The sequence below is a fragment of the Rhinopithecus roxellana genome, chromosome 13, assembly GCF_007565055.1.
Source record: "Rhinopithecus roxellana isolate Shanxi Qingling chromosome 13, ASM756505v1, whole genome shotgun sequence".
NCBI classification, from domain to species: Eukaryota; Metazoa; Chordata; class Mammalia; order Primates; family Cercopithecidae; genus Rhinopithecus; species Rhinopithecus roxellana.
Window position 1 is genome coordinate 20288167 of NC_044561.1, and position 10153 is coordinate 20298319.

The 10153-nt window shown below is 56.5% G+C and overlaps 1 protein-coding gene and 1 long non-coding RNA gene across 3 annotated transcripts; one reads left to right on the forward strand and one right to left on the reverse strand.

Moving 5' to 3' along the window:
* Positions 1-1934: 1934 nt before the first annotated feature.
* Positions 1935-5297, reverse strand: LOC115892810. Its single transcript, XR_004052730.1, has 3 exons — positions 5172-5297; positions 3550-3814; positions 1935-2623 (listed from the first exon to the last, which is right to left on the reverse strand). It is a non-coding gene; the product is annotated as an uncharacterized LOC115892810 (long non-coding RNA).
* On the forward strand, positions 4379-8439 carry OSM (oncostatin M). 2 transcript variants are annotated; one of them, XM_010359558.2, is made up of 3 exons: positions 4379-4509; positions 6128-6270; positions 6805-8439. In XM_010359558.2, the coding sequence occupies exons 1-3, from the start codon at positions 4476-4478 to the stop codon at positions 7384-7386; spliced, it is 759 nt and encodes a 252-aa protein (XP_010357860.1). In that variant the 5' UTR covers positions 4379-4475; the 3' UTR covers positions 7387-8439. The 2 variants fall into 2 exon arrangements, with proteins under 2 accessions (XP_010357860.1, XP_030771080.1); XM_030915220.1 differs by lacking the exon at positions 4379-4509 and adding an exon at positions 4583-4699.
* The last annotated feature ends 1714 nt before the right edge of the window (positions 8440-10153 follow it).

Genomic DNA, 10153 nt, shown 5'->3' on the forward strand with positions numbered 1-10153 from the left:
TCCCCACTGGAGCACCTCTCCCCAGCCTCCAGTTTTGACCTGGCCCTGCCAGGCCATCTCAGGTTCTGTCCTTGCATTTAAAGGGGTAGGGCCCCCATAGCCAGAGGGTGAGCCGGAAAGCAAGGAAGCAGCAGTTCTGAGGAACCAAGCTGGTCCTCTCTTCCTCTCCAAATCACGCGGGCCTGGCTGACGTGGCCCGGGAAGAGGGGACAGCCCGGGTCCTGTGGTCGGGGAGCCTATTTATACTGGCTGGGCCATGTTGCAAGCTTTTCCTGCTGGTGAGAGGGACGTCATTGATTGCTGACCTCACCAGAAATGCTGACGCATCTTTCCTCACGCTTGGCTGGGACGGTCAGCAGCCAGGCCTCCTCACCTCCAGGTCACTCCCTGTCCTCCTGTGTATCACTGCACTCTGGATGCTCTGATGGTGGCCCCAGCCCCTGTGCCCTCCAGTCATGCCCTCCTCTTGCAGGCTGCATGGACCGAATGCTGTCTCCCCCGAACTCATGTGTTGAAGTCCTAACCATAGTGTGTCAGAACGTGACTGTATTTGGAAGTTGAGCCTTTAAAGAAGTAATCAAGGGCCGGGTGTGGTAGCTCACGCTTATAATCCCAGCACTTTGGGAGGCCACGGCGGGCAGATCACTTGAGGCCAGGAGTTCGAGACCAGCCTGGCCTACATGGTGAAACCCCGTCTCTCCTAAAAAATACAAAAATTAGCTGGGCATGGTGATGGGCACCTGTAGTCCCAGCTACTCGGGAGGCTAAAGCAGGAGAATTGCTTGAACCCAGGAGGCAGAGGTTGCAGTGAGCCGAACTGGCGCCACTGCACTCCAACTTGGGTGACAGAGTGAAACTGCATCTCAAAAAAAAAAAAAAAAAAGTAATTAAGGTAAAATTGGCCAGGTGTGGTGGCACATACCTGTAATCCCAGCTATTCTGGAGCTAAGGCAGGAGGATTGCTTAAGGCCAGGAGTTCAAGGCTGCAGTGAGCTATGAAAGCACCACTGTACGCTTAAGCCTGGGCAACAGAGCAAGACCTTGTCTTGGAAAAAAAAAAAAGGAATAATTAAGCTAAAATGAAGTCACTGAGTGGGCCCTAATCCAATCTGAATGGTGTCCTCATAAGAAGCAGCAAGGCCAAGTGTGGTGGCTCACTTCTGTAATCCCAGCACTTGGGGAGGCCGAGGCAGGTGGATCACCTGAGGTTAGGAGTTCAAGATCAGCCTGGACAACATAGCGAAACCCTGTCTCTACTAAAAATACAAAAATTAGCCGGGCATGGCGGCACATTCCTATAATCCCAGCCACTCAGGAGGCTGAGGCAGGAGAATCGCTTGAACCCAGGAGGCAGAGGTTATAGTGAGCTGAGATCGTGCCACTGCACTCCAGCCTGGGTGACAGACGTAGACTCTGTCTCAAAAAAAAAAAAAAAAAAGAGGTGATTAGGCCATGGACAAGCAGAAGGAAGACGATGTGGAGATACAGGGAGAGACAGTCATGGACAAGTCAAGGAGAGAGGCCTTGGGAACGAGCCCTTGATTTCAAACTTCAGCCTCCAGAACTGTGAGAAAATAAATCTCTGTTATTTAAGCCCCCAGTCTGTGGTACTTTGTTATGGGAGCCCTCGCAATGTAATCTACATGCTCTCCTTACCTTCAGTGACCCTGGGTCCTCGGCCCTGTGGCTGACACCCTCATAAGCTATGTGCAAAGAGTGGGGGCCTCATTTGAACGCCTTCTTTTCTGGGTGGGGTTTTTTTTTTTTTTTGACAGGGCCTTGCTCTGTCATCCAGGCTGGAGTGCTGTGGCATGATCATGGCTCACTGCAGCCTCAACCTTTGGGGCTCAAGTGATCCTCCTGCCTCCATCTCCCTAGTAGCTGGGACTTCAGGTATGCACCACGATGTCTGGATAATTTATTTTTAAATTTTCTGTAAAGACACAGTCTCGAAGTCCTGGGCTCAAATGATCCACCTGCCTTGGCCTCCCAAAGCGCCGGGATTACAGGCATGAGCCACCATGCCTGGTCAAATGCCCCTCTCCTCTTAACAGTTCGTAGGTGACCTCAGACAAAGCAACCTCCTCTCTCTGTGCCATGAGGAGACAGCATGGCTTCCCAGGACCAAAGTGGGGATAGAGTAAGATAAAGGCATGTGGCTGTTTCTTGCCAAGCATGGTGGTCGGTCAGCCATAGCTGAGAATGCCTGGAGCCCTCTGCTCAGATCTGGCACTCCTTCCTTGAGCCAGCCCCTAAACTTCTCAGAGCTTCGGGCTCCTCACTGAAGGGAGCTGAGGCGTTTCTGCCCAGCAGCTCTCTCTCCCGTGGCTGTTGCAGGATGAGATTGGTGGCTGGGTGCTGTGACTCACACTTGTAATCCCAGCACTTTGGGAGGCCAAGGCAGGAGGATCATTTAAACCCAGGAGTTTATATCAGCCTGGGCAACACAGCGAGACCCCGTCTCTACAAAAAATAAAAAAATTATCTGGGCATGGTGATGCATGCCTGTGGTCTCAGCTACTCAGGAGACCGAGGCAGGGAGCCTTGCTTCAGCTTAGGAACTGGAGGCCACAGTGAGCTACGATGGTGCCATGCACTCCAGCCTGGGTGACAGAGCGAGATCCTGCATTTAAAAAAGAGAAAAAAAAGATGAGATCAGGGATGTGAAATGGAGAAGGATCCCCTCTTGGCGTGGCCCCAGGAAACGGCATTGTGGGGGTGGGCATGGAGATGAGGACTTTAGCAGAAGCGACATTCTCAGGATGAGAATCCAGAACTGGCCCCTGGGGGTGGCGAGGGGGAGTTATGAGGCCTGGTGTGGTGAGTCCCAGCCCGGGTTCCCGGGAGTGGGTAGGGGCTGAAGAGCAGCCTCCTGGGCGTGGAGTCGCCTATTTTTGCCTCTACTACGTCATCCTTAGACCTGGGAGTGGCTGGTGCAGCATGGAACCAAATAAAGGCTTGTCGAATGAATGAATAAGTGATGGGGAGAATGGATGGCAACAGCCTTGGCGGTCACACTGGACATCGGGAGCAGGCATGGATAGGGTGCATCCAACCTCCTCCTTTCTGGCTGCCCCCGCTCTCCTTGCTTAGGTGCCCCAGACCCCATGCTCCCTCCAGCTGGAGCAGCTTAGGCCTCCCTGGCAGCCTCCAGGGGTCCCACCATGACTCCCCAGACTCCTGAGGGCCTCCTCCCACCCGGGGTTCCTTAGGATGCAGGCCAAGGACCCTCCTCTGGGCCTGGGAGATGTGCTGAAGCCACCAGGCAGAGTCTATAGGCCTGGGCCAGCCTCTTGGCCTCCTTGTCTGCCTTCACCTGGGCCTCAGTTTACCCCACAGTAAAGTAACAAGTTGACTAGAGAGGCGCTGTTCCCAGGGCCCTTTCGCAGAGGACCAACCTAAGATCATTATCTTTCAGAGAAAGTGAAACCTGGTCCCCAACCGTCAAGGCGGCAACTCCCCCTCCCGGCTTCCCCTCTGAGCTCACAGCTTCCCCATCTTCTCCTTCCCCCATCCCGCCCCCTCGACAGCTAATACTTGGAATCAGACCTTCATCTTTCTTTTTCCTTCAAAGGTCTTTTCCTTTTATGTCCATGATGGCAGCAACCCTGTGAGGTGGGCTGGGAAAGACTTTTCTCCTCCTCATTTTATAGTTGGGGGTCTCTGAGGCCCAGAGAGTTTACATGACTTGCCTCAGGTCACATAGCACCTCAGCAGGCTTGAACGCTGGCCTCCTGTTTCTCTTGCTCCAAGTGTCCAGTTCTCCCCCGTGGAGCCTGTCTACAGAGACAGGGCCTGGCTTTGGGGAGTGGGCCTGGCAGAGGGTGCACAATGGGGGAAAGGAGACGGTCAGGAGCTGGGCTGGGGGATGCTGGTCCTGGGGCCTGAACCACAATCTCGGGGCTGCCAGCCTGCGTCTGGCTCTGTGCCCAGAGCCCGGTGGTTTCCGCTCACAGATGTCCCAACAGCCCTGGCGAGAGGGCAGGAAGGGCACTCAAGAAGGAAGATGTCTCGCCCCCCTCAGCCCCCAACCACTGTGTCCTGCGAGGCCAGTGGCTCCTGGGCCGAGACTGGCCTGGGGCCTCCAGAGGCCCACCTTGAAGTCCCTCCTGCCCATCCCTGGCCCAGTTCCCCGAAGACGGCATGGACCCTCTTCCTCCCTGTTCACCCCAGGAAGGCTGAGGCTGCGGTTTACATCATCCTTGGGCGTAGGGCTGACCTCGAAGAACGAATTCGAAGAAAACAGGAGGAGGAGCGGGCATACACCCCGCCCAGTGCCCATTGGCCGCCCGTGGAAATTTTGGTTTTTGGGGTCATGTTCCCAGAAGGCCTGCCCTCCCCCCTCCCCATCCCCACCCACCTCATGAGGTGTTGGCCAATCGCCCCAGCGGGCATAAAGTGGCTGCCAGCCTGCAGGGCTCCCAGCCGAGAGGTGTCACCCCCAGCGGGCGCGGGCCAGAGCACGGGCACCCAGCATGGGGGTACCGCTCACACGGAGGACGCTACTCAGTAAGTACTTCCTTCCTCCCCGCCAGAACCCGCCTGCTGGGTCTGTCCACAGGCGCCGGTGGGAAGCAGAGGCACCCTCTGCCCTCTGGGACCGGAGGAGGCCGGGCGCCAGGCAGAAGGATGCTGAGAAGGGGAGAGAGCCAGAAGGTCAGGCAGAGAGCGGTCCACTGAGAACCTGGCATCTCCACAGGTAGAGAAGGGGCATCCCTGGAAGGCTTCCAGGGGGAGGTGATGTCGAGATGTAGAGGCAACTCTGGGAACCAGGGAGTGAGAGAAGAGGATGGGCGAAGAGGCTAGGCAGGAGAGGGAGGCTCAGAAGCTGGGCAGGGAAGTGGCGTGAGGTGTGGAGGGATTGTGGGGCCTCCAGCTTGCCCCGGATGAATAGAAAGTCACCCGGCCCTGGGGGCCCCAGAGCCCACACAATCACACAGCATGCACAGCCACACCCACATGGCCACATGCACACAGAACCATATGACGTCATCTACAGCCCTGCATCTCACCAGCCCAGGAACCCCCACACGCAGACCACAGTCCCCTTGGTGAAGGGAGCAGTTCTCCCTCATGTTGCACACAGACCCAGATGCACAGCCACGCAGACACACTAGTCCCACGTGCGCTGCCACACGCACAGGCCCCTGCCAGAACCCGGCAGCAGATACCTGGGGAGGCGACGAAGGTGCTCTGGGGTCACTATGTCTGGGTGCCCGGCCCCTCGGCCCTCCCCAGCAGCCAGTCTTCCCCAAAGGGCCGGATGGTTCTTAGGACGGGAACGATGGTGTCACTGCCTTCCGGGCCATTGCGCCACAGGCCCCTTCCGACCACGTGGCTGCCGGTGCCCCGTTGGGGGTGGTAGAGAGCCGTAACTGTATCCACCCCCAACGCCTTCTGACAGGTTCACAGCATCCCTGGTGGGCCCGACAGAAGGAACCACTTATGGAGAGAGGAGGGAGGCATGAGAGGTCAGGGGAGAACCCTGGCCTTTATGACCTGTGCAGGACCTTCTCCTGAGACTTGGTTTACCTGTCAGGAAAGTGGGGACGTGGACTAGAAGGTCTCCCGCATCTGTTCCAGGCTGCGCCTCTGGTTGGAAAGGCGGCATCTCCTGGTTCTAGACAGAGCTGAGGGCACGAGCCGCTCCCGGGATGCCTGCCCTGAAGCCCTCTCAGGCCCATCTCCCTGGATGGCCAGAGCAGCTGACAAGGCAGGGTTCTAGGCTGGTGGCCGGTCCTTAGCCCAGTGGTCTTGCAGGGAGCCAGTCCCACCTTGCAGAGAGTCAGCTCTCGAGGTTAGAACCATGCGGTAGGCAGGATTGGATCCAGTCAGGCGCTGCAGCCTTTGCTCAAAGACCTACTTGGTAAATCGCAGCCACTGTCTCAGTCCCTCCCACTGCTTGCTGTGTCAGGCCCTGGGCAGTGACTTACTGGGGAGATGATGGTGGCCTTGGTGGGCACACCTGTGCACACACCATGCCACACAGTGCCCAGCCCCCGCCCTCAACTACACAAAGTCCGGGATGAAGGAGGCACCTTTCAAGGCCCTCTTGAACCCTCTCCCTGAGGCTCCCATCTGTGGCTTTCCTCACCAAGTTGGGTGATACCCCTCTTCTCTGCCTTAGGTCTGGTCCTTGCACTCCTGTTTCCAAGCATGGCAAGCATGGCGGCTATGGGCAGCTGCTCGAAAGAGTACCGCATGCTCCTTGGCCAGCTCCAGAAGCAGACAGATCTCATGCAGGACACCAGCAGGCTCCTGGACCCCTATGTAAGCACCTGGGCCCTTGTGGCATCTGAGTCTCAGAGAACTGTGGGGAAGGGAGTGAGAAGCAGGGAGGACAGGCCCAGCCCCACTCCATATGGCCAGGTAAGGGAACTGAGTCACTGAGTTATTCCAGCCTTAACCTTGAGGAGCTAAGGCTGACCCTCCAGCTTCCGTAGCTCTGTGGTCCCGGGGCGGGACTCCAGATACCACCACCGCCCTCATCTGCTTACTCAGTGTTTCCTGCACACCTGCCAGGCTCTGGTCTGGGCACTGGGATGTAGCAGTGAGCAAGACAGAGTCCAGCGCTCTTGAAGCTCCCCATTCTCCACAGGCATCCCACCAGCCAGGTCCCCAACATCCCTCCGACCTTGCCTGTAGTGATCTTGGGGTCCTCTTCCCTCTCGGGTCTCAGTTTCCGGATCCGTCCAGTGGGAGATTGGATAAGGGTGCATGAGGTCTAGCATTCCAAGGCTGACTTGTCTGTGAGTGTGGTCCGGGTCCTCAGCATTCACCCTGTGATCCTCCTGTTCCCCCCAGATACGTATCCAAGGCCTGGATATTCCTAAACTGAGAGAGCACTGCAGGGAGAGCCCTGGGGCCTTCCCCAGTGAGGAGACCCTAAGGGGGCTGGGCAGGCGGGGCTTCCTACAGACGCTCAATGCCACACTGGGCTGCGTTCTGCACAGACTGGCCGACTTAGAGCAGCATCTCCCCAAGGCCCAGGACTTGGAGAGGTCTGGGCTGAACATAGAGGACTTGGAGAAGCTGCAGATGGCGAGGCCGAATGTCCTCGGGCTCAGGAACAACATCTATTGCATGGCCCAGCTGCTGGACAACTCAGACATGACTGAGCCCACAAAGGCCGGCCGGGGGGCCTCTCAGCCGCCCACCCCCACCCCTACCTCGGATGTTTTTCAGCGAAAGCTGGAGGGCTGCAGGTTCCTGCGTGGCTACCATCGCTTCATGCACTCAGTGGGGCGGGTCTTCAGCAAGTGGGGGGAGAGCCCGAACCGGAGCCGGAGACACAGTCCCCACCAGGCCCTGCGGAAGGGGGTGCGCAGGACGAGACCCTCCAGGAAAGGCAATAGACTCATGCCCAGGGGACAGCTGCCCCGGTAGCCTCAGTAGCACCCCTTGCTGGTGAAGGATGCGGCAGGTGCTCTGTGGATGAGAGGAACCATCTCAGGATGACAACTCCCAGGTCCCCAAACCTGTTCCCCTCTACTACTCGCCACTGAGAAGTGCACTTTAAGAGGTAGGAGCTGGGCAGACCCCTCTACCTCCTCCAGGCTGTGGGACAGAGTCAGGCTGTTGAACCCCTCCTAGCCCCAAGTTCCCCAGACCCAGTGGGGTGGCCAGGCAGGCCACGCGGGGCCGACTTTCCATTGATTCAGGGGTCTGATGACACAGGCTGACTCATGGCCAGGCTGACTGCCCCCCTGCCTTGCTCCCCGAGGCCTGCCAGTCCTTCCCTCTTATGACTTGCAGGGCCGTTGCCCCCAGACTTCCTCCTTTCCGTGGTTCTGAAGGGGAGGTCACAGCCTGAGCTGGCCTCCTATGCCTCATCACGTCCCAAGCCAGACACCTGGATGTCTGGGTGACCTCACTTTAGGCAGCTGTAACAGCAGCAGGGTGTCCCAGGAGCCCTGATCCGGGGGTCCAGAGAATGGAGCTCAGGTCCCAGCCCAGCCCCGAAGTCGCCATGTGGCCTGGGGCAGGTCACTTTACCTCTCTGGACCTGTTTTCTCTTTGTGAAGCTAGGGAGTTAGAGGCTGTACAAGGCCCCCACTGCCTGTCAGTTGCTTGGATTCCCTGACATAGGGTGGATATTAAAATCTGCAATTCAGGACATGTGGTGCAAATGGTGCTGGGTGGTGTACACGGAGGTCTCTGTAAAAGGAGACCCACCTCCCAGCGCCGGGAAGCCCCAGTCTTGGGCCCTTGCTGCTGGCTGCTCCCCCTGGTGGTGAATCCTGGAATTTTCTCACGCAGGAGCCATTGCCCTCCTAGAGGGGGTCTCAGAAGCTGCGAGGCCAATTCCTTGGAGGGACATGACTAATTTATCGATTTTTATCAATTTTTATCAGTTTTATATTTATAAGGCTTATTTATGATGTATATTTAATGTTAATATTGTGCAAACATATATTTAAAACTTGCCTGGTTTCTAAAGCCTCTGTGTCTCTCGGTTGTCTTGGGGGAGAGGATTTGGGGTGGACTTTTAGAGAGGGGAGGAACCCTAGGTGGGCAAGGCCAAAAGCATCCACGCTCTGGGGATGGGCTGGAGGTCTCTGCTGTGCTCAGGAAGGGAAATCACATACCCCAGCTGTCGGGGGCTGTGACTGTGGTGGGGTGGGGTGGGGTGTCAAACTCAGACAGGGCATTGGTTATGGCCGAATGGGGCTCCCTTGACATATTGGGGATGAGGGGTGTCAAGATGTGGTAGCAAGAGGAGAGGAAGAAAGGCTTGAGTGTGTGGGCTGCTTCTGGGCCCCCATGGGTATGTGGTTGAGGTCTGCATAATGATGGACATTGGAAGCTGATGTGTGTTATATACCAATGTGTGTTGCATGTGTATTTCTCTTGCCTAATTTCGAAGCCTGGATGTCAGTGTCCTAATGGAAGTTTATGTCTGTATCTGTATTTATGAATGCGTGCAGACATGTCTGGGTGTGTCTCTGCATGCGTGTCTGCACATGTGCAAGCTTAGGTGTGTGCCAGTGTGTCCTCTCATACGTGTGTATGTTCTTGGATCACCCTGGGGGGATACGGGCACATCCGGTGCCTGGAACATGAAAGGTGCCCTAGGCATTTGTGGAATGAATCAAAGAGTGAGTTCACAGCTACACCCCTGCCACCAGCATCCTGCCTGATGTGGACTGAGCATGCAGCAGACATGAGGAATGGCTGTGTGCAGAGGGACGAAGAGACTTGGCTGGGCTTGAAATCCTGTCTCAGCCCCTTTCCATCTATCTGGGTGACCTTGGGAAAATTCTTCAACATCTCTGAACCTTTGTTTCCTCATCTGTGGAATGAACAAAAGAATAACAGATCCTGCCTCAGACAGGGCCAGTGACCTGGTTTGTGCTTAAAACTGCTTCCTGAAGAGCCCAAGGGGTTAGGGTTTCCATCTGGCCCCCAGAAAACTGGGCTCCTCCCAAATGCCCGGGCGAGCATGTATAGACCGAAAACATGCTGAGGCAAGGGCTCCCAGAGGCAGGTGAGCTTGACTTGGATCGGTCCATGGCTACCCCTACTTCCTGAAATGGCAAAAATAGCTGGGGATGGGATGGGAACAGGAGGACTTGACATTAGGGTGGAGGAGAGCCAGTGCAGAGCTCCCTGCAACAGACATGACACATCTTGCAGATGAGAAGACTGAGGCTCAGAGAACCTGAGTGGCCAGCCCACATCCTTAGACCAAATTAACCGGGAATGGGCACAGTTTGAATTCAGGGCCATAGGACTCCTGGGTGGGAGCATCCTCCTGGTACCCCTCCTCCTCTATAACTTGGCTGACAATTTCATGAGTTCCTGAAGGCACAGAACTCCAGGGCAAGGGGCAGACAGACAATAGACAGGCACAAGGACCAACAGGAGCATCTGAGATTGCAGGATGAGCTCAGCAAAAATAAAGCAGGGTGATGTAACAGCGGCGGGAGAGCCAGGCGCTGCGAGTGGCCAGAGTGGTATCTGGAGAGGTGACGTCCACACTGTGGTCTGAGTGACGTGCAGATGGGGAGGTGGGAAGAGCTAGGGCAAAGGCTCTGAGCATTCAGGGATCAGAGTATCACGAGTGAGGGCATCAGGATTTGCCCAAAGGCCCAGAGAGGGGAAGCATCTTGCTTAACGTCACAGAGCAAAGTAGTGCAGGGCTGAGGCTAGA